Raw genomic sequence first — 25,306 nt, 5'->3', positions numbered from 1 at the left:
CCATCTTGGATTGGGGTTAATTTGCATACTCACCCTGATTGGCTGGTGGGCGTGGCTTGGCTGGTGGGCGTGGCTTATATAGCGGAGTGATGGTTAATTTGCATATTACCATTTTATTAGAGAGGATATACACACAAGTATATAGATACACACATTCCGCTTATTATTTATTTTTAGATATATTTTTATTGATTTCAGAGAGGAAGAAAGAGGGAGAGAGATAGACAGAAACATCAATGATGAGAAAGAATTATTGATTGGCTGCCTCCTGCACACCCCCAACTGGGGAGCCTGCAACCTGGGCATGTGCCCTGACCAGAATTGAAACGGTGAGCTATTGGTTCATAGGTCGATGCTCAACCACTGAACCATACCAGCTGGGCTCCACTTTTTAAAAACAATAACAAAATAACCCTATGTGTTTTTATATATGAACATAGATTTTTAACATTGTTTATGTCAGTGAAAGGTAAGAAGGGAAGATGATGTGATATGGTAATTATGTCCCCATTTGTGTAGAATGAGTCTATGCATATCTATAATATCTATAATAATAAAAGCATAATATGCTAATTAGACCACACATCCTTCTGTCCTTGCAGACGAAGCTGCAGCTGTGAGGGCCGAGCCCTTTGCACGAATTTTGTGCATTGGGCCTCTAGTGTACACATAAAAGGATGCATGTGAGGCTCAGTGGTTAAGCATCGACCTATGAACCAGGAGGCCATGGTTTGATTCCAGGTCAAAGCACATGCCTGGGTCGCAGGTTCCATCCCCAGTGTGGGGCATGCCGGGGCAGCCGATCAATGATTCTCTCTCATCATTGATGTTTCTATCTCTCCTTCTCCCTTCCTCTCTGAAATCAATAAAAATATATATTTAAAAATAAAAATAAAAGGATGCATGAAAGTATAGACACCAACTAGAAATCTAATCAACATTTATCATTTCCTCTCTGTCATCTGCTCATCTAATCAAGCTCATAGTCCTGGTGATTTTCAAGCATTTCTTAAATGTTTTTCCAATTTCCATTTTTTCTACTATTGCCTTCATTATCATCTCTGCCTGGATGATGGAAAAAGCCCCCTACCTGGTTTTGTTTCTTGAGTCCACCTCAAATCCTTCTTTCATTTTCTTGTCAAAGTAGACCTATCCAAGGATATCTGACATGTAAAGGTAAACTCTTTATCAGTGCCCTACACTACAAAATCCAAAACCTTTACCGTGGTCCAAACGCCTCAAAAAATTAGCACTTGACTACTCTTTCTGTCACTCCCCATCTCACGAATTAAACTCTGGCCACCAGAGCCTACCTTTAACTATCCACACAGGCCATGGATATCGCTCAAGGCTTTTGCTTATACTGTTCCTTCTCTTTGGAAATCTCTTTTCTTCCCCTTTAGTGCCCCAGGCTCCCCTTCCTGGTCACTTATTCTTTCGAAACTCACTTCTGGAGTCTCAGCCACCAGAAGGTTTCCCCTGACCACAGTCTCAACCTTCGGCTAAGTTTGATGACTCCTCTCTAGTTCTTAGCATGTGCATTTTCATGAATTCTTTCTCAGTTCCTCTTCTCCACTAGAAAACGGAAGGAAATGATGTTTCCATCATTGTAGTTCCAGATTTTGCTGCAGTGCCTGGAACTGTTTATTTGCTTTACAATTGTATACCACTCACAGAAAGCCCCCCCCCCCCCAATTCCCTCCTGCATGGCTCTTAAAATAATAATTAAAAGTGGTTTCACATTTAGATTTTAGAGATTAAGATAAAACTATCTTCACATTTAACAAATGTTTCTTTTGGGTCATATATCTAATACAAATAACATGTCAAATTAAAGGGTGAGATTTGAGATTGTAAAACAAATTTATTCATTGTTTAAATTGATATGTATCTTCATAAGTGATTGTGTATAATCATGGTATTTACATTTTAAATGTAAATTTAGATTCTCCCTTCCGAGCAGGACTGGGGTTGTGAAGTACTGATTTCTGTGGGTACAGATAGAGATGGTTGAAACAGCTAATATATGATTAATAACCTGCAGTAAGTGGTGGGTGCTAAAATGATGCCATAGTGGGAACCAACAAGTGCCAATGAAATACTAGTTTTGATATTTGGGGCTAGTTATGCCTTTTTCCACTCTTCACATATAGTTAAAAATTCTGTGTTAATTACCACCCACAGACCAAGGCAGTCGTTAGTTTCAGAGTTGAACAACAAACGGAATAGTGTTGTTTTTTATTGATTTTCATAGTATTTAAAAAGATTTTTTTTTCTTTTTAAAAAAATATATTTTATTGATTTTTTTTACAGCAAGGAAGGGAGAGGGATAGAGAGTTAGAAACATCGATCAGCTGCCTCCTGCACACCCCCTACTGGGGATGTGCCCGCAACCAAGGTACATGCCCTTGACCGGAATCGAACCTGGGACCTTTCAGTCCGCAGGCCGACGCTCTATCCACTGAGCCAAGCCAGTTAGGACTAAAAAGAGATTTTTAAGTAAAAAGAATGAGAGTTGCTAATACTGCAGAAAACCAAACTGTCTTCTATCTGATGGAATGATTAGGACACAAATTATACCCTTTCATGCCAGGATATTACAGCTCATGTTTCTAAAAAGACTCTTTCCACTAGTTAGTTTTTCCACTGGAACGTGTTTTGCTTTAAAGAATCGCAGTTCGAAAGGTAAATGTTCATAACATTGAATAGGGTAGAGTTTGTAATTAGTTGTGTTACCTTAACTAAGTATTTTTTGTTTTTTAATGCTATTTTAGTCATTTTTAATAGCAATAATTTTGTTTCTTTCAATGGCTTGCTTCCCAGTTAAAAGTTCTTTTACAGTCACATGATGAACTATGTAATATGTGGTTTACTTTTCCTACTACTGTTATTCATAAAAAGGGATTTTACAGAAATTATAGGCTATAGAAGTGATCATTATTAACTATGGTTAATAACCCCCGTTCTTGATAATCATAAATGGTTTTCAGCAACGATTTTTATTCATGGTGAAGGGAATGTTTCTGTTTTGAAAATTTACTCTATAAATAACATCTATTAATACTGGTCTTTAACTTTCATTTTAACATAATAGCCATGCTGAAAATTTTCTATGCAAATAGGATATTTTTATGTACAATTTCCAAATGGCTTACATCTGTGGATATAATGCATGATCAACTAGTAATGTAAATTATTGTCCAGTGAAATTGTCTAATGTGAACAATAACCACACAGGGGCTGAACTTAATTTCTTTTTTTAAAAAAACACAAACTCAGATTCTAGAAGGGGGCCATCTCATTTTTTATTTGTTTTCTTTTCAATCACTATGTCTTTTGGATTTCTTCTTCTCCAACCCCTGTTCTTCAAGGCTCTACAAAAAGAATCCTCCAGAAAAAAGCTCTTGGTACTCACTTACTAGAAATAATGAGATTCTGATAATCAAATAACTTTTCTATCTCCCATTTCCCTGCCCCTGCCCCTACCCTCACCTCTATGCTAGAAAGGCATAACTTTTTCTTATGTTTGGCTGCTATTCATATTATCTTTTTTTTTTTCTCATAGTGACCTTGAGCCTGAATGGCTGGACAGTGTGCAGAAAAATGGACAGCTATTTTATTTGGAACTGAGTGAGGGCGAAGAAGAGAGCCTCCTTCCTGAGACACCTGTTGTGAATCATGTCAGGTTCAGTGAAAATGAGATTATTATTGAAGAGGATGATTACAAAGAAGGAAAAAAGTATGAACCCAAACTCAAGCGGTTTACCAAAATTTTAAGAAGCAGAAGACTTTTACCCAAGCGCCATAATAAAAAAAAGAGCAATGATAGTGGGCCAGTCTCCATTCTAAAGCATCAGTCCAATCAGAAAACAGGAGTCATTGTTCAGCAGAGGTACAAAGATGTGACTGTCTATGTAAACCCCAAAAAGCTAACAGTCACCAAAGCCAAGGAGCAGCTCAAGCTTCTGGAAGTGCTGGTTGGGATCATCCATCAGACCAAGTGGAGCTGGAGAAGAACCGGGAAGCAGGCCGGTGGAGAGAGGCTGGTGGTCCATGGCCTGCTGCCCGGAGGATCGGCCATGAAGAGTGGCCAGGTGTTAATTGGTAAGTGCTGTGGCTAGACAGCAGGTCTGTCTGCGGAGACCCGGGATTAAAGATGCCTGTGAGGAACGCGATCAGAACAGAATGACCGGTATAGCCAGGGTCTTCACAGACTAAGGGCTCCTTGACGATATTTGGGACAGTAGTGAAATTGTTAAAGGTGGTATACTGCCAGGCACAGTGTTCTGAAAATAGACGCTTTAGTGCCTGGAATATGTTTGTGTGCCTTGCTTAGGCCAGGGGACAGCTTAACTAATTTCTGAGTTTTGAATGATATAACTTTGTCATCTTGGTTATATTTACTGAAAAGTAAAAGAAAATAAGTTGGTTGTACAGTGATAATTTAGGGTTGAATGACATGTCCAATAACATTATACAAAAATATATAATTTTATGAATAAAAGAAGTTTAAAATTGTATGTTTGCACTTGAATGCACTGAGATCTTGGAATGGTTTTAACTGTTGGATTTGGCATGTTTAACAACAGTGGTGCTGTACATAAATTTCCCTTTAAGGATGCTTGCCATAAAACATCCCATTTGCAGGGGGAAAAATAAGCCCACAAGTTTTTCTGAATATATACTAAGATGAGCATTTTGTATTAGTGATACATCTTAAGCTGTTGTAGATAATGTTTGAGTTAGTAGTAATTTTATTACTTATAAATAAATTAGACACAGATGAGAATATGTTATTAGTAAAACTTAACGGTATTAACAATGCTAAAGGCCTGGCAGTCTTAAGTTGATCTAGCCTAAGAGATTTAGATAAAGGAACTTTTATTGATACTTTAAAAATATACTTTTACTTTGTCTAAATTTGACTTGACAAATAATTATTTGGGCATCTGCTAGGTGCCAGGACTACAAAGATTAATGGTCCAAATGCTCCTCTTGTGTAGCTCCTACTGTAGTGGAAGAGATGGGCCAGAAATAGGCCGACAGTTTCGCACAGTGTGGTAAGCACCATGAAAGGGGTTTGCAAGGAGGACCTGAGTAGGAAGGGCATCCGTACCACGTGTGTGTTACAAAGGGTTGCAACAAGATCCCCACATTCTCCTCTTACAATGTCACACTGATCCTTGTCCCATAGAGAGTTAGTCTGGGTGTCTCTCCCCGCCCAGCCCTCTAAATCTAGGTGGGCCTGTGACTACAGCGTATGTGGTACTATGTGATTTACTTAAAAGGTGGGATCATGATGATTCAACATTTGTATATATTACAAAGTGACGACCACAATAAATTATTACCGCACATAGTTAAACATGATTGTTGCTTTAAGCTACTGAGTTTTTGGGTGATTCGTTATGCAGCAAATAGGTAACTAGAACAGAAGCTAATGCATACTTACATTCTCTCAGATCCTCAACTTTCTTTTTTGTAAAACGATGAGATTGGACTAAAATATTTATAAGGTTAGGTCTTTTGATTCTGTCAGAGGAGTCCAGAATTCCTGCTTATGAAACCCTGCCTTGTTGTTGCTGACCCTCATAATTTTAGGATCCCACATGATGGGAAATTCCAGCTAATGCATTCTCTTTATACATTCGACCCTTCATGTCCATGGGTTCCACATCTGTGGATTCAACCACCCTCACATGGGAAATACTCTGAAGAAGACTGTTACTTTGTTTGAAGTGTACTATGTAGTTAGGCCCTGGATAGTTGTATCTATACTGAACATGTACAAGCTTTTTTCTTGTCATTATTCCAGAAATGATACAGGATAGCAACTATTTACATAGCATTTACATTGTATTGGGTATGATAAGTAATCTAGTGATGACTTAAAGCATATGGGATGAGGTGTGTAGGTTTATGCAAATACTGTGCCATTTATATGAGGAACTTGAGCATCCACAAATATTGATATCTGCAGGGAGTCCTAGAATCAGTCTTCCGTGGGTCCTGAAGGATAAGTGTAGTTACCTGGGGCTTCTGCTCTGAATACCTGTTTGGACTGGTTTATAGACAAATCTCTAAAAATCTTTCTACCCTTTTCTCTTGAAACTTAGTGGAGAGGGCTTATAACCAGTGAGCCTCCTAATTCCGTATGTCCTTTCCCCTGATCCTCACTCTGATCTGCCGAACCTCCTAGGAATGCCAGTTACCTCCAGGCCTGATCTTTTTTTGCCATCTGTATAGGAGGAAAGAAAATAAACTGTAGAGAGAAAGAGACTACTACCATGGTGGTCCTACTGTTTATTTTTAACATAAAGATACGCAGGATGCCAGTAGTCTACTTTTTGACCTGAGTGGTTACATGGATGTGTTCACTTTTTGATAATTTACTGTATTGTACTATAATGTGTGCACTTTTCCGCATGTATATTAACTAGCAATAAAACGCCAGAAAAATAAGGCTCATGATTTTAGTTTTATGATGGAAAAGCTTCTGATATTCTAATAAGTAGAGAGAGAGAGAGAGAGGTGTCAGAAAAACATGACTATTTCATCCTTGGTGTATAGCAAAATGCTTGCCTCAAAATAAGCCCTGAAAAACATGTATTGGTTGCATGGATAAAATATGTAAAAAGAAAATGTACAGGGAGAATAATTAGAAGTCAGTATAAATACAACAAAGTGCTAATAGTGTTGGGTTAGTATAGGGACAGTATGGGTGATTGTTTTCTCTGCTTTTTCAAAAGGTTTTGTTATGATTATGTTCTATGCTTTTAAAGTTATATGTTTTAGGAATAAAGAACAGACTATTTTAATGTCATAGAGGGTTTGCTAGTCCCACAAAGTGCTTCTGGGACGGAAATTTGTCATAGTTCCCTTCACAGTGCGGTCTGTGGTTGAACTGTGAGGTAACCCACAGGACGGAGGATCCTGAAAACTGCCCTGGTGATGGCGCTGCTGGCGGCGCTGCCTTTGTCTAACAGGAGAGGGACCCTCCTTTGAGTGAAGTGCTTGGTGGCTTCCTTCTTTCCTTTCAAGACAGCAGATCTCTATTCTGATGCTTCTTTGCTGGGGTCTTGGAAGTTTTGCCGCCTTTTTAGGTGCCATTTTGCTGTTCCTTCTGCCAAGGACTTGCACTTTATTTTTTAAATTTCTATTTCTGAGTTTTTCTTCAAGTTTGACAGTCAGCTGGTAGCTCCTGGACTCCTGTAGCCAAACCCCACCCCCAGACCAGAGCAAATGGAAGTCCAGCCAGTGCTGCTCAGTGGTTAAGGCCCTCCCCCCCGCCGCCGTCTATGAACCAAGAGGTGGTGGCCCAATTCCCAGCACAGGCTGCCAATGCTGTGCGGTCCAGGAAGCCTCTGAGTCACTTCATGGAAGTGCTCGGAAAAACTTGAGGAAAACAAATATCTGGGAGAATAAGAAGTAGATGTAACACTTTTTTATAGAAAGAAATTTTTCTACTAAACATTTAAAAAGATTTTACTACACTTGCTCTAAAATTTATTTTCATATATTTTATGATGATACATGTCTCCCACTTTTAGAGGTTTCTTAAGTGTGATGCTTTCAGGTGACACTCCCTAAAACACTCAACTGCAGAACTGTATTCGTTAGGGTTTGGAGAAAAAAGTTATTTGGGACATTTTCCAGTGGAGTTTGAATTTAAAGGAACAAGTTTTAAATGGGGCCATCATTTAGGTGTTCTGATTATCTTATGGACAACAGAACACCTGGATAGAATGGTCCAGAAGTGGGTTTCTTTTGCATCAATACTCTGATATTATTCATTGTTCCTTTTCTTTAAAAACAAAAATCACTGCAGCTATAAATAATTTAATATAGTACAATTATTTAATCTTCTGTTTTAAAAAAAGGGAGGGCTATGTTGCTTTTTCTCCCCCAGGTTGAACTGAAGTTGGAAGTTTATTTTAGTTTACAAGTTCTTACTTTTAAGAAAAGTTACCAGGTTGCTCAAAGTGCTACAGTAATTAACCATCATAGTGACTCGATGCCCACACCTTCAGAGCTGTGAAGTGAATAGCATCTAAACCTAGTACAGGCCATTGAAAACCATCGCATAATGACCTAAGAAATTCCACCTGCTCACTCTGCACTTAACCCCTTCCCCATGTGATAGAAGGTCAAGGAGAGCAAGGGAGGAAGCAGAGAGGGGGGAGAGAGGAATAACAGTAGCTAAAGGAACAGCATTTTCACCTGTTCCCAATCCTCATTCCCAGGGTGACATGAAGAGGGCCAGGTGACACCTAAACACATACCTGTAGTGAGTTGCAGTAAAGAGAGAGGAACTTTGACCTTAGGGAACATGAATCTTCTATAAAGAACAATCCTACATAATAAAAGGGTAATATGTAAATTACCATCACTCCGCTACGCCCACGACTGGGCCAGCGGGAGGCCCACGGGGCGGGACTTGGGGTGGCCAGGGTGGCCGATGGGGCCGGCGGGACGCCGAGCTCGCATCGCCAGCGGCAGCGCGAGCTCAGCGTCTGCGCCATGGCTGTGCTGCGGCACAGAAGGGGCCTCTGGGGCAGCAAGCCCACGTCCTGCTGCGGACCATCAAAAGCAGGGAACGAAAGCGGGGGAGCTGGCTGTCTGTCCACTCTGGCACCAGGCCTTTTGAAAGCCTCTGCCACGCCAGAGGCTTTCGTAAGGCCTGGTGTACCAGCAGACAGACAGCCAGCTCCCCCGCGATCGAAAACCAAAGCCGGGGAGCTGGCTGTCTGTCCGCTCCACCACCAGTGGACAGCCAGCTCCCCCACGATCGAAAGCGGGGAGCTGTGTGTCCGCTCCAGCACCAGCGGACGCCCTGCCATCAAAAGCGGGGAGCAGGCTGCTAGCAGTGTCCGCAGAGCGTGCTAGGCTTTGCGGGGCAGTGGATATGGCCTGGATGGCAGGTTAGGCCTAGGGGACCCTACATGTGCATGATTTAATCATGCACTGGGCCTCTAGTTATTAATAATAAGATATTGAGGGAGACACTATCTCCGTCACCCAATGCTGTTCACTATACAAACATCTTTGAAAAGATAATCCAGAACAAAGACTTTCAGTGCCTTGGGTTGCAAGATGAACAAAACATGGGAGCCCGATGGAAAATTGTCTATCAACACTATTTTATCCATATATATGTTTATTATCCATTTTCCCCAAAGAGTATTAAGCTCTGTTTAGAGATTTTGGTGTGTTTAATTCAGTTCTCTATCTGTAGTGCCTGGCACACAGTAGGTGCTCAGTAAATATTCATTGGATTAATTAATGGATGAATATGATATTGATCAGTTTCATAATGATATATTTAAATATGATGAGAAATAACCTTATTGTGTATATATTTCTATTATATAACTTACTGGTGTTTTGATATTACCTTTAATTATGTTGTGATTGTAAATTTCCATTTTAAGATTGATCTTTATTATATTAAACCCCCCAGATTTATAAACATACACATTTAAAGAAAAGCCACGGCATAGGAAATTTTTATCAGAACATGCGATGAGTTTTGATATGGTGGGGCCTTTGAAACAAAGAGCTATGTATAGACACAGATCAACAACAGTGAATTCCACAACATATTGAGTTATGATGTACCACATGTATTTAATTAAAATTTCAGCTGAATATTTTCACTGTGGGTATAAGTGGTTAGATTCAATTTTGTTAAGTGCAATACTTGGTTTATGCTGCAAATTTTTCATTTGGCCTTTATCTTTACATAATTCTCCCAATGGTATAAAAAATGAGAATATTCATCTCTATAATATTCATGGGTTGTATTCAGTCGCGGTACAATATTGGTCTGTATTGTAGCTTAAGAAAGAGTGGAATGGAAGATGAGCTCTGCCACTAGTGAGCTTTTTCACCTTGACAAGCCCTTGAATGTCTGGACCATATTTTCCACTGTACTTTAAAGAGGTCAGAATGGATGGTTTTTAACGTTCCAATTCTAGGTCTTTTTGGTTTGGGGATAGTCCCACGACTGTCTTTCATTGTTATTCTTTTCTCAGGTGATGTCCTTGTTGCTGTGAACGATGTTGATGTGACCTCTGAGAACATAGAGAGGGTTCTGTCCTGCATTCCTGGGCCTATGCAGGTATGGACGTTCTTTGTCTGGGTGTTATGATGAATTAACATAAAATAAGTGCATCTTGTGCTATTTTCTTTTTTTTTTTAAAGATTCTGGAAATTATCATGTATAATGGAGGAGTTCTTACATACTTGGGTATTTAAAATATTTAAGATCTTGTTAACATTTTTAGCTTTTGGAGATTGTTCTTAAAAAGAGAGAATCATATATACAAATAAAACTCATCCTCAGTAAAGCAGGAAGAATAATAATAAAAACATATATAATGACCAGTCTGCCATTATAACTACCCTGTGTGCTGATGGAACTCCCGTTCCTGGAAAAGTCATTCTAAACAGTCCTGGAAAGGTCTGTGTACCACAGAAAAGAAGTGCTGGTGTGTGCCAAGTATAACATTAACGTTGGTTTTCAAGTGTCTTGTTCTTCATGAAGCATAGCAAACCAGCCTTAAATTTTAGGTTGCTGTTGCTGCCCAAAGTAAAATTGGTGAATTGTTATTTTAAGTCATTTCCTTTTGTCATTTCTGGGGAATCATGCCCTATCTTTGGACCTTTCCACCCACAAGAATCTCAGCTAGAAAAGACGGTACAGCTCTCACTGACGTTCCAGCCCATCTGGCCTGTCCCTGTGATGGCTGCTTCCCTAGGATGTCACTCATCTCGTGCTCCTGCAACCAGCTTTTCCCCCCTCCCAGCCACTCCTCCCCAAACCCAGTGTCCGGGAACAGTCTTCAGAGCTCCTATCTAGTTTGTCACAAATTCTGTGCTCAGGATTTCCCCAAATTCTAGATTTCTTGCATTTCCAAGGAACATCATCAAAGGCTCGCATGTATTCTGTTTTGGATACTCCTAAATTCTCAATCTCAGATAAAAGAACCTCCTGACCCCCAAGCCATTCGCTTCATCAGATCCTTACTCAAGGATTTCATGTTTATGCTTATGTTTATATTTTTATTCATGCATACAGATATTGAGAGCATTACCCACTGCCATCCTCATAAAATAGTTTTTCAGGCCATATAATGCTTACATGTTGCTTACTTAGGTCAAAACCTCATACCAAACACTGTTTTTCATATCCTTCTAAGATCATTCCTTAAAAAAAAATGTCTATTCAACTCTTCCTTACCTTAACCATATATTAATTTCCATCAGATAAATCTTTATTGTTCCCATGTAGGATCTGTAATCTTACCTTATAATAGAGAAACATGCAAATTGACCGCATCTCCGCTATGCCCACAATTGGGCCAGCAGGAGGCTGGGGGCGGGACTCCGGGTGGCATATCCGCCGTTGCGAAGATCAAGATGGCAGTGCCCAGTGACCGGGCCCAGGCCGCCGCTCCGGGGGGTGCCTGGGGCCATCGGCACCCCGGGGGGGCGTGACCGGACCCATGCCGCCACTCCCCGGGGTGCCTGGGGCGATCGGCACCCCGGGGGGCGTGGCCGGGCCCATCAGCACCCTGGGGGGGGCGTGGCCGGACCCATGCCGCCGCTCCCGGGGGTGCCTGGGGCAATCGGCACCCCGGGGGGCGTGGCCGGGCCCATCAGCACCCTGGGGGGGGCGTGGCCGGACCCATGCCGCCGCTCCCAGGGGTGCCTGGAGCAATAGGCACCCCGGGGGGGCGTGGGCGGACCCATGCCGCCGCTCCTGGGGGTGCCTGGGGCAATCGGCACCCCGGGGGGCGTGGCCGGGCCCATCGGCACCCTGGGGGGGGCGTGGGCGGACCCATGCCGCCGCTCCCGGGGGTGCCTGGGGCAATCGGCACCCCGGGGGGGGCTTGGCCGAGCTCATGCCGCAGCTCCCCAGGGTGCCTGGGGCGATCGGCACCCCGGCGGGCGTGGCCGGGCCCATCGGCACCCCGGGGGGCGTGGCCGGACCCATGCCGCGGCTCCCCGGGGTGCCTGGGGCGATCGGCACCCCGGGGGGGCGTGGCCGGGCCTTTCCCGCCCCTCCCGGGGGTCCCGGGGTTGATCGGCCACCTGGGGGGGTGTGGCCCTGCCCCTCCCGCCCCTCCCGGGGGTTCCGGGGGTTCCGGGGGTCGATCGGCCACCTGGGGGGCGTGGCCCGGCCCCTCCCGCTGCTCCTGGGGGTCCCAGGGGAGGCTTTCCGGGCCTTGGGCACCAGCGGGGAGCCTGCACTGATCGCAGGAAACCACTGGGGGTCGGCTCATGTGATCGGTAGCAGGGACACTGGGTGCAGCGAGCCCAAGGCCAGGAAAGCCTGGGGCGGAGGCTTTCCGGGCCTTGGGCACCAGCGGGGAGCCTGCATGGATTGCAGGAAACCACTGGGGGTCGGCTCATGTGATCGGTAGCAGGGACACTGGGTGCAGCGAGCCCAAGGCCAGGAAAGCCTGGGGCGGAGGCTTTCCCGGCCTTGGGCACCAGCAGGGAGCCTGCATGGATCGCAGAAAACCACTGGGGGTCGGCTCCTGCGATCCTTAGCAAGGATGTTGAGTGCAGCTGAGCCCAAGGCCACCGCCTGGGGCCAAGCCCCGACCCTGAAAAAGGCAGAAGGCGGTGGCCACAGCCAAGGCCTGGGTCCCTGGTGCCGGCAGAAAACTGGTGCAGGCAGCCAGGTGAATGAAGGTCTATTGCACGAATCTTCGTGCAAACGGGCTACTAGTTTTTTATATTTTTGTTTAGTTTGCTTAATATTCCCCCCCACCCCAGATATACTAATTTTATACTCAGCCTTTTTTGATACAGTGTTCTAATACCCAGGGTCCATTTCTCAATATCAGATTTACAGAAAACAAAAAATTTAATAAAGTTTGATCTTTTCCATTTGGAATGATATTAAATGTTTTGTAAAGAAAGATATCACCAGGCCTCAGAAAAATTTCATGAGGGATTTCTCCCCTCCTGCTCTCTATACAGATTACTGCTAATTGTGACCTAGTTTATCTTTATTCTGAATGTATACATATTGATGAATTTAAACTTCATGTCTCTTTTCTTTTCTACTTGTTACTAAAATAAACTCTGAGACTTATTTTAGAAAAGATGCTTATGTGACTTAATTTACTTTATGTAGACAAAGATAACTGAGTGCCCCTGAAATGTCACAGATAGCTATAAATAGCAAAATTTAACACAGTCATACTCACTCCTTGCCAACAAAAAAGAAGACACCTAGATATTTTTCTTTTGAAAGGTTTTATTCATTGGGGATTTATTTTATAGTATAATGCAAACATTTGTTGGATGGGCTGGTGGGATTGATTATGAATGAATTTTTTAAAATAACATGCTCCTTGGAGCCGACCAATCAGTGGAGACCAAGACCTGAAAGGTCCCACCTGGAAAGCTAATGAATATCCTATTGTGATCCTCCCCTGGGATCTCCCCGAAGATCTCCAGCCTTAAAAGCTTTAGGATGAAGGATCCAGCCCAGGGGAGCAGGCTGGTGCCTCTTCTTTCCCCTCCTCTCTTCTCCCCCTCCCCGTCCCCTCAGATGTCACCTTTACCTTCCTCACTTCTAAGATCCAAGGGCCCTTCTTTTGCCTCTATAACTTGTTTTCTAAGCCCATTACTTCTATGAATGACTTCTTCTACCTGTGATTTTCTAAATAAAAGCTCTCTTAAAAAAAAATAAAATAAAATAAAATAAAATAACATGCTTCACTTTTTTAATAAAAATATATAAATAGATAAAGCTCATTATTAAAAAGAGTTCCTAATGTGTTAGTATTTATCATATATTTAAAGTTGGCCTTGAAAATAGTACCTCTTGTAATACATTTTTAAAAATAGAGATTATTACTGTCTTGATAATAGTTTTTAGATATTTTATCCCTAAATGCAACTTACTATGTACAAACAATTTTATCTGTTTTTAAATATTGAGCAGACTTCTCCCCCCCCCCCAGCTTTACTGAGGTATGCTTGACAAATAAAAATTGTATATATCTAAGTTATATAATGTAATTTTTTAAAGTATACAATATACTTAATATACACATATTGAGCAGACTTTTTTCTTGATAAGCATGAATTTATTTTTTTTACTTTTAAAATGTAATCTAATTTTAAAATAATCATTGTATGTTAGTGTTTAAAGTTAAAATGTTATGGATTATTACAGCTAGAATGTTTGCTTTACTCATCTGTAGTCTGGTCAATTTTAAACAATAGGGATATTTTGTGCCTCTCTAGCTTATGATGATGTCCCTGCTACATAAAATTAAGTATCCTATATAATAAAAGCCTAATATGCTAAGTGTCCAGTCTTCCAGTCGTCTGTTCAACCAATCAAAGCGTAATAAGCTGCTGATATGCTAAGGCCACTCAACAGCTTGCTACGATGTGCACCGACCACCAGGGGGCAGACAGTCAAAGGGTTGACCAGTCACTATGACATGTACTGACCACCAGGGGGCAGACTCTCCGACTGGTAGGTTAGCTTGCTGCTGGGGTCCAGCTGATCGGGACTGAGCGAGACGGGCCAGACATGCCCTGGAGCCCTCCCACGGTCCCTCCCAGCTGGCCAACCTCCCGTGTCCCTCCCTGGCCCCGATCATGCACCGGTGGGGTCCCTCGGCCTGGCCTGTGCCCTCTCACAATCCGGGACCCCTCAGGGGATGTCGGAGAGCCGGTTTCAGCCCGATCCCACAGGCCAGGCCAAGGGACTCCACTGGTGCACGAATTCTAGTCTGTATATATAAAAGCCTAAGCGACCTTCCGACCAGTAGCTATGATCCACAATGACCACGAGGGGGCAGATGCTCTGACCGGTAGCTATGACATGCACTGATCACCAGGGGGCAGATGCTCATTGCAAGAGTTGCCAAGCTGCGGTGACTTGGCAGCTGCAGTTCTTGGGTGACGCACCCGGAACCAGAGAGGAGGGAGCCCGATTCCAGAGTGTGTCACCCGAGAACTGCCCTCTCACAATCGGGGACCCCTCAGGGGATGTCGGAGAGCCGGTTTCAGCCCGATCCCCGCAGGGCCGGCCAGGGGACCCCACTGGTGCACAAATCCAGTATTTAAATATTCTTTAACTTCTTTTAGTCAAGATACACACTGATGCTTTAAAATGAATGAGTTATCTTTGGCCAGCGGTCATCTAGACACTTAGCTCCTTTGTCAAGGGAAGGTAACTGAGGAGTGGAAGCTTCTTTCAAAAACTGGAAAAAGGCTATGTCCTGGACGCTTACCAAACTGGTTGGACATCAGGCCATGAAATGAAAACTGCATGATAAAACTGATAGATGATCTTATTTAGGCCATGATCCAAGACCCAGCACGTTGATTGTTCTTTACTCTCCTGAGCCTTTAAAGGACCACAAAGAATGTCTGAGAGAACATTTGAACCTCACCTCACTTGAAAGGAGCGCTAACTCTGGAGGTTGCTTTTTTGTTTTTGTTTTTTTGTTAAGCCTCACCAGAGGATATTTTTTCCACTGATTTTTAGAGAAAGTAGAAGAAAGGGAGGGATGGAGAGAGAGAGACATCAATGTGAGAGAGACACATTGGTTGCCTCCCACACTTGCCCAGGACCAGGAATGGAACCTGCGACCCTTCGGTACACAGGCCGACACTCTAACCACTGACTCACACTGGCCAGAGCTGGAGGTTGCTTTTAATCCAGAATCTCCTTTACTTTCCCCAGAGGAGTCAGTGCTCATAATGTGGTATTAGTCTTTATTACACTGTCAGATCACACTAATTTTTGTTTTTGGGGGCACTTCTTGTTTTTGTTGTCAATACTTATAATACAATTATTAAGTTTAAACAAATGAATTTTTGTACAGAGAATTATACATTCTTGCTCAATAAATATTTGCATTACTGTGTGCCAGACACTGGGCTAGGAACCGAGGAGCACATGCTGTAGGAAGATGTCTCTGCATGTTGTGTGTACCTGAGTGTATGTGCAGGTACAGAGCCTCCTTTGCGAAAGCTGCAGCTGATTTTCCCTTGTTGAACCATCAATGCGTTGTTTTAATTTTTAAAGGTGAAACTGACATTAGAAAATGCATATGCTGTGAAAAAGGAATCGACTCAACCAAGAGAGAAAAATGCACAATCGAAAACAGAAGGTGATTTAGTCAAACTTCTATGGGGAGAAGAGATTGAAGGTAACCAGCAGAATGTGCTGAACACCCCTCACATGGTTATGTATCTCACACTAGAGCTGGACTCCGAGACCTCAAAGGAGGAGGTGAGTCTTCTCAAAAGTGCAGGGAAAACAGAAGGACCTTGTACTAGTATAGTCTTCTCAGTGAAGAATAAGCACTTTTCTCAGTCATTCTGTCTTTATGTTTTTGGTATGTCTCTTTCTTCTCCTAATTGCAGTATTTTAACTGACAAGCTCAATGAGTCCATTTGTAGATATTAGTAAAATACTTGAATTTGTTTCTGCTGTCTTCTTTAAAAATTCTGTTAGAACTGATTTTCCATAATATATATTTGGAAATATATATTGATTTCAGAGAGGAAGGGGGAGAGAGATAGAAACATCAATGATGAGAGAGAATCATTGATCAGCTGCCTCCTGAACACCCTCTACTGGGGATATGCCCTGACTGGGAATCAAACCGTGACCTGACATGTGCCCTGACTGGGAATCAAACCGTGACCTCTAGTTCATAGGTGGATACTCAACCACTGAGCTACACTTCTATAATATTTCCTTACCTATTTTGGGTTGCTTGTATCATTATTATTCTTGTTCTCTTTTTATGTGTGATTACTCTTAAATTTTTATCATATTTGTCTTACAAGATTCTAAAGTTAAACACTATCTGTATTGCTTTTTAAAATAATTCAAGGCTTTATTATGCCTTAATTTCAATCATCCCCCTCTTCACCTACATGCTATTGTCATCAATATCTTAATGCCATCATTTTTTTAATTCCACAAATTGGCATAATTATAATATTATTACTAATAATTGTTATATTTTATACTTTATAAAAATATATAAATTACATATTATAAAATTACATATTTCAGAGATGAACCTTCTTTAAATTTACATATATGCTTAGCAATTTCTTTACTTACCATTCTTTCTTACATCTTAGACTGTCCTTACATGGTATTTTTTTTCTTCTTCCTAAAACATATATGTTAAAAATTTCTTTTTAGTGAAAGTCTATTCCTGATAAATTGTTTTTGTTATTTATCTGTTATGTGTTTTTCACCCCTTCTTGAAAGGTAGTTTTATAATTCTACTTTGTATTAGTCAGAATAGGCCAGTCGCTATAATAAACAACCCTCTTGTCTCAGTGATAACATAATGGAAGTTTATTTCTCATTTCAATGTAAACGTTCCTGTCTGGGTGGCTCTGTGATCCGAGCCCTTCATCTAGTGGTTCCATTATTCCCAAGAGCTTCCCAGTCCTCTGTTGCATCTTTTGCATCCAGTTGGCCAATGTGAGAAGAGAGAAAACATGCTGTAACATATGGCATATTTCAGAGGACTGGCTTCAAAGTAGCAACATCAAAGTGCGTCACCCACTTCTGCTCATGTTCCAGTGCCTAGCACTAGTCATATGCTAGGCACTTAGTTATATGCTCTCTCCTGATATAAGGAGGTAGGAAATGTAGTCTTCCGGTGTGGCCAGGAAGAAGATGGGGTCAAGACATGGTATTGCTTATGCCAACCAGGTAAAAAGTAATTTTTTTTCTCTAATCTGTTTGAAGGTAGTATTCCTTTGTCTTCAGACTTCCGTAATTGCTGCTAAGTCTACTGTCAGTCATTCCTCCGTAAGACATGTCTTTTATTTTCTTTCTTCATTATAGCTTCTGCTATGTCCATAGTGTTTTTTAACCTCTCCATTGTGTTTAATATTCACAGTTTTATTTTTAGGAGTTTCTGAAAATGTTCTAACTATATGCATACAGATCTACAATGCTGTTTCTGGAAGTCTCTTGTTGCTTGCTCGTCTTAGTGATTCCGTATTTTATTTCTCTAAGCATTTCATACAGAGTTCTTCTCTGCTCTGCATCTGCCCATCCCACTATCTCTGAGGGGACTCTGACTTGTGGTGACTTGTCTTCTTAAGTCTTTGGAGATCATTGGTTAAACTTACTGCTTGGTTTTATCTCTGGGAGCCCTAAGGTTCTAAAGTGGGAATGTGTTCCTCCCGAGAGAATTTGCTGCTTCTGCTTCTACCACTGACTAGTGTGTGATTGAACACAGGGGTCTCAGGCTTAGCTCATCTACTGAGCCACTAGCCCCGTGCTCCGTGTCCGGATCAAATGTGGTAGGCATCAGCCCTCAGGACAGCCCTGCCCCTGCCTTTCTGCCCACCACTCCCCACTCCCAGCTGAGGCCCCAGCTTGCTTTGCAGTGGTGGGGCAGGGGGCGTGGAAAGGTATGGAGAGGGTGTCCTTGGAAACCTCTCTACTTCTTACATATCCAGCAGTTCAAACACGTATGTTTTGGTCATGGATCTAGTTGTTTTATAACACAAGAGTCTCTTAGAGCATCTAGTTTACCATAATGCTTGGAGCAGAAGTGGGATCTAAAATTAGGTTTTACCTAATTTGCATTTCTTTGCTTTTGAAATCTTTGCAGTCTGTAGTCTCAGTGCCAATGCCATTTTACACCAGGGGTGTATTTCCTTGGGTTGCTTCTTCATATATCAAAATTTAGTCACTGATTGAAATGGGAAAGAAGGGATTTACTTATACATATTTTTATTATTTTCTCTGTTCTGAAATGCCTAGAGACCTAGAGTTAATAATTCTAATTTTTTGCATATGTGATTAGTCCTTTATATCTTTAAAACAAACGAGAAGTTTAACCATTTATTGTGTAAAACACACAGTAAATTTCTGGGATGGTAGCACTCTGAGTCTTCCCAGCTTGTCTTAGAGTAGACGCTGCTGAGGCCTTTTGTCATCCTTGCCTTTCTTTCCATGGGAAAGTGTGTAGATGTTTCCCTGTCTGTTGACAGCCCTGTATCAACACTGTGATCAGGAGAGGCTTTTTATTCTCATTGAATAGAGTGGGAGTTGCTGCAAATGCATGCTGCTAGCAAGTGCTTAAAAGTACAGCTAATTAAGCTGGTTAGGAATTGTAGAGCTTGCCGGGCCTTTAGTGGGGAGGCTCTCCAGGCTGGTTGCTGCAGCAGTTGGCACAGAGGTTTTCTCAAAGGACCTTTATTTACTGGTATGACTTATTTTACAATGAGATGTCATAGGGTCATTTTGTTTTCCTGTGAGTTACATATCTAAGAAAAGCTTGTTTTCTTTGAATTAGATGATTTGGAAATTTCACAAAATGAATAAAAGGAAATATGGTTATTTGTTAAAGTGGTATTTGTTATTTGGCTAGCAAAGTTTTATTTATTTATTTATTTTTAATATATTTTATTGATTTTTCACAGAGAGAAAGGGAGAGGGATAGAGAGCTAGAAACATCGATGAGAGAGATACATCGACCAGCTGCCTCCTGCACACCCCCCACCGGGGATGTGCCCACAACCAATGTACATGCCCTTGACCGGAATCGAACCTGGGACCTTTCACTCCGCAGACCGACGCTCTATCCACTGAGCCAAACCGGTTTCGGCCAAAGTTTTAAATAGACATAACAGAAGATCTTAACTGATGTTTGACTTAATTTCTAGAGATAAAGTGTTTAACTGTTTTTACACTAAAAATATTGCAAGAAGATTTGAGTTGTTAGGAAGAGTGTATATGGCCAACACATTCCATAGCAATTTGCATATATTGAATGTGTTTATTAATAAGCATAAAAAGCAGATGTGTATTGTTTGTCATTACTTATATTTGTCCTAATGTAAAAGTTGCCAAGATATACATACCATGTCACATAATTACTTCTTGTAAAAAGAGACCAAAGCAAGAAGTAGAACAGTCTTAGAGAGAGAACCAAGGAAAATATCTGATAATATTATAAGAGTTTGGGCTTTCGAAAAAAGGAAAAAAGATGGCGACCGGCAGGAAGGTAGGGAGAGAGAGAGTGTGAGTGAGGAACCCACAGAGGAGAGTGTAGATGTGTGTGGTGTGTGTGTGTGTGTATGAGATAGGGTCAGTTAGATTCTGCAGGTCTTCCAAGGGGCTCCCGAACAGGGCAGCCCTAGACGGCGGAGCCCCGCGCACAAAGCGGACACTTCTCGGCGGCTGGTGCGGACGCAGAGACCACGCCATCTTGGGAAACAGAGCTGCCTGAGACTCGGATCCTGGCTTCTGACACAAACCAGGACCCTGCAGCCACTGGGGACAGAGAACTGCTATCACAGCTTCAGACAAACAAACAAGAATCCAGACTTCCCGGCAGATTTCCGTGAGTCAAAGAGCCTATCCCCCTCCTCGCAGGCGCTGATAGCGCCATAGTAACTGATAGACCCGCCCCTCCCCCAAGCTGCTGAGCGCCCACAGGCGTGCGGAAAGCGCCATAGTAACTGATAGACCCGCCCCCGGCGCAAGCTGCCGAGCTTTGCGCAGGGACGCGCTCCCTCTTAGGGAATTTGGCGCGCGCTCGCGCACGGGACAGAAGCAGCTCCCCGTCGGGGAAATTTGTCAGTGCACACAGAGGGCTCCCCTTCGGGGAATTTGGGGGAATTTGGCTCGCGGGTCACAGCTCCCACTTCGGAGATTCTTAAAAGCGTGCACAGAGGGGCTTCCCTTTGGGGAATTTGGCGCGCAGGACGGACTCCGCCCCCCTTCTGGGACTTTGGGAGAGTGCACTGAGCCGGCTCACCTTCAGGTTTTTAAGAATGTGCGCTCTAGCCGGTTTGGCTCAGTAGAGAGAGCACACACAGGACGCAGCCCCACTTCAGGGAATTTGGCACGCCGGACACAGCTGCCTGGGATCCCTGACTCACAGCGCATTCACACTAAGAGCCAGCGACCCCAATTGTTGGTGCGTGCACACACAGGGACCCTGATTCTCAACGAGAAACCGCACAAGGCAACAGAGACTTTGACACTCGAGTCTTGGTGCAGACACAGGGAAACTCTGACTCCTGGCACATGCTAAGGATCTCATTCTCGGCACATACCAACAGTGTGGTGCAGACAGGGCCCCTGATTCTAAATGTGCACACGAGACCACATGGAACACTGGGGACACTGATCCTGGGCAAGTTTGGTTCCCACCAACCAAAGACAGTCACACGTCCTAGTGTCAGAGCACTTCAGTGAAACTAGGGTGGAGCGAAGTCCCCACAGCACACGGCCCAGGTCCACGCAAACAGAAGCTTGAGCTTTCTGGTAATAGCCAGAATGGGGAAACGAAATAACTCACAGAGGAAAGAAAATGTGGAGTCGCCAAGAAAGGAAATTAGTGAAAATGAAGCTTGCAACATGACCGAAAAGGAGTTCAGAGTAATGGTCATGGAATTTATACATCGGATGGATGAGAAAATCAACAACTTATGCAAGAATCAGGAAGAAATGAAAAGTGATATAGCTACAATCAAAAACACCATGGAAAGTTTCAACAGTAGATTACAAGAAGCAGAGGACCGAATTAGTGAGTTAGAAGATCAGGTACAGAAACAAGCTCAAGCTGAACAGCAATTGGAGAAAAAAATTAAAAAGCAGGAGGAAAGCCTAAGGGAGCTTCGGGACAACATGAAATGAAGTAACATGCGTATAATAGGGCTGCCAGAAGGACAAGAAGAGCAGCAGGGATTAGAAAATCTATTTGAAGAAATAATGACAGAAAACTTCCCGGATATGGGAAAGATAAAAGTTACGCAAGTAAAGAGAGTCCCAAGCAGGATCAACCCCAAAAGACCCACACCAAGACATGTCATAATTTCAATGGCAAATATAAATGATAAAGAGAGAATCCTAAAGGCGGCAAGAGAGAGACAGAGAGTTACCTACAAAGGAACACCCATCAGATTGTCAAATGATTACTCATCAGAAACACAACAAGCTAGAAGTGAATGGAAGGAGGTATACAAAGTGTTGCAAAGCAAAGGACTGAATCCAAGAATACTATATCCAGCAAGACTATCAATCAAAATTGAAGGGGAAATCAGGAGCTTTGCAGACAAAAAAAGCCTCAGGGAGTTTATCACCACCAAACCAGCAATGCAAGAATTGCTAAAGGGAATACTGTAAAAAGAAGAAATAAACAGGTAAGAAGGAATACAGACACAAAAATAGATATGACTGCAAACAAATACCTTTCAGTAATAACTTTAAATGTAAACGGACTAAATGCTCCAATCAAAAGACATCGAGTAGCTGAATGGATAAAAAAACACGACCCATATATATGCTGTCTACAAGAGACCCACCTCAGAACAAGAGACTCACACAGATTGAAAGTGAAGGGATGGAAAAATATCTTTCAGGCAAATGGAAATGAAAAAAAAGCTGGGGTAGCAATACTTATATCTGACAAAATAGACCTCAAAGTAAATGCCATAACAAGAGATAAGGAAGGCCACTTCATAATACTAAAGGGAGAAATCCAACAAGAAGAAATAATTCTGGTAAACATATACGCTCCCAATATAGGAGCACCCAAATACATAAAAAAACTCCTGGAGGATATCAAGGGAGAGATTAATAGCAACACAATCATAGTAGGAGACTTTAATACCCCACTATCACCACTGGACAAATCCTCTAAACAAAAAATCAGCAAAGAAACAGCAATCCTAAATGACTCACTAGACCAGATGGAATTAATTGACATCTTCAGAACATTTCACCCCAAAGCCACGGAATATACATTCTTCTCAAGTGCACATGGGTCATTTTCAAAGATAGACCATATGCTGGGTCACAGGCAAAGTCTCTTCAAATTCAAGAAGATAGAAATTATATCAAGCATCTTCTCAGATCACAGTGGCATAAAACTGGAAATCAACTACAATAAATACAATCCAAAGAAATCAAACACATGGAGACTAAACAGTATGCTATTAAACAAGGACTGGGTCACCAGAGAGATCAAGGAAGAAATAAAAAACATCATGGCAACAAATGACAATGAAAACACAACAATCCAAAATCTATGGGACACAGCGAAAGCAGTCTTGAGAGGGAAGTTCATAGCTCTACAGGCCTATTGCAAAAAACAAGAAACAATGGTAATAAATTACTTAACCCTACAACTCAAAGAGCTAGAAAAAGAGCAGCAAGAAAAGCCCAGTGTAACCAGAAGGAAGGAAATAACAAAGATCAGAGCGGAGATAAATGACATAGAGACCAAAGAAACAATACATAAGATCAACAAAACCAAGAGCTGGTTCTTTGAAAGGATAAACAAGATTGATGGACCTCTAGCCAGGCTCACCAAGAAGCAAAGAGAGAGGACCCAAATAAACAAAATCAGAAATGAAAGAGGTGAAATAACAACAGACCCCGCTGAGATACAAAGGATTGTTACAAAATACTACGAACAACTCTATTCCAACAAACTGGACAATCTGGAGGAAATGGACATATTCCTAGAAAAATATAACCTTCCAAAAATCAATCAAGAAGAATCTAAACAGCTCAATAGGCCAATAACTATGGACGAAATTGAAGCAGTCATCAAAAAGCTTCCGGCAAACAAAAGCCCGGGGCCTGATGGCTTCACAGGAGAGTTTTACCAAACATTCAAGGAAGAACTAAAACCTATCCTCCTCAGACTATTCCAAAAAATTCAAGTGGAAGGAACACTTCCAAGCTCCTTCTATGAAGCCAGCATCACCCTAATACCAAAACCAGATAAAGACAACACAATGAAAGAGAATTACAGACCAATATCCCTCATGAACATAGATGCCAAAATCCTCAACAAAATTCTAGCAAATCGGCTCCAGCAGTACATCAGAAAGATCATACACCATGACCAAGTAGGATTTATCCCAGGAATGCAAGGATGGTACAATATCCGCAAATCAATAAACGTGATACATCACATAAACAAATTGAAAGATAAAAATCACATAGTCATATCAATTGATGCAGAAAAAGCATTTGACAAAATCCAACACCCTTTCTTGATAAAAGCTCTCAACAAGGTGGGAATAGATGGCTCATACCTCAACATAATAAAAGCTATATATGATAAACCCACAGCAAACATCATACTCAATGGACAAAAACTAAAGACATTTCCCCTAAGAACAGGAACAAGACAGGGATGCCCACTCTCACCACTCCTGTTTGACATAGTACTGGAAGTATTAGCCATTGCAATTAGACAAGAAGAAGAAATAAAAGGCATCCAGATTGGAAAAGAACAAGTAAAGCTGTCTTTATTTGCAGACGACATGATATTGTACATAAAAAATCCGAAAGACTCCGTCAAAAAACTAATAGACTTAATAAATGAATTCGGCAATGTAGCAGGATACAAAATTAACGCCAAGAAATCTATGGCCTTTCTCTACACCAATAGTGAACTTACAGACAGAGAGACTAAAAAGGCAATCCCATTTACCATCGCACCAAAAAAATTAAGATACCTAGGAATAAACTTAACTAAGGAGGTAAAAGACCTATATGCGGAAAACTACAGGACACTGAAAAAAGAGATAGAGGAAGACGTAAACAGATGGAAGAACATACCATGTTCATGGATTGGTAGAATCAACATCATTAAAATGTCCATACTACCCAAAGCAATCTATAGATTCAATGCACTCCCCATTAAAATACCAACTGCATATTTCACAGACCTTGAAAGAGCTCTCCAAAAATTCATCTGGAATAAAAAAAGACCCCGAATAGCCACAGCAATCCTGAGAAAGAAGAATAAAGTAGGAGGGATCTCAATACCAGATTTCAAGCTGTATTACAAAGCCACTGTTCTCAAAACAGCCTGGTACTGGCACAAGAACAGACATATAGATCAATGGAACAGAATAGAGAATCCAGATATTGACCCAAACCACTATGCTCAATTAATATTTGACAAAGGAGGCATGAACATACAATGGAATAAAGACAGTCTCTTCAATAAATGGTGTTGGGAAAATTGGACAGATACATGCAAAAAAATGAAGCTTGATCACCAACTTACGCCATACACAAAAATAAACTCAAAATGGATACAGGACTTAAACGTAAGACGGGAAACCATAAAAATACTAGAGCAATCCACAGGCAGCAAAATGTCAGACATATGCCAAAAGAAATTCTTCACTGACACTGCCCCTAGGGCAATGGAAGCTAAAGAGAAAATTAACAAATGGGACTACATCAAAATAAAAAGCTTTTTCACAGCAAAAGAAACCATCAACAAAACAACAA

General features: G+C 41.9%; 1 protein-coding gene across 2 annotated transcripts in view; it reads left to right on the top strand.

The window, feature by feature from the left end:
• INTU (inturned planar cell polarity protein) overlaps window positions 1-25,306 on the top strand; it is a 71,974-nt gene that overhangs the window by 11,668 nt on the left and 35,000 nt on the right. For both annotated transcript variants that reach the window (XM_079771341.1, XM_079771340.1), the window contains exons 2-4: window positions 3,566-4,104; window positions 10,035-10,120; window positions 16,073-16,279. In XM_079771341.1, the coding sequence (XP_079627467.1) occupies window positions 3,566-4,104; window positions 10,035-10,120; window positions 16,073-16,279 (832 nt within the window). The remainder of the gene's footprint in view (window positions 1-3,565; window positions 4,105-10,034; window positions 10,121-16,072; window positions 16,280-25,306) is intronic.

This window comes from Cnephaeus nilssonii (assembly GCF_951640355.1).
Source record: "Cnephaeus nilssonii genome assembly, chromosome: 5".
Classification (NCBI taxonomy): Eukaryota; Metazoa; Chordata; class Mammalia; order Chiroptera; family Vespertilionidae; genus Cnephaeus; species Cnephaeus nilssonii.
This window is presented reverse-complemented; position numbering and strand designations above follow the sequence as displayed.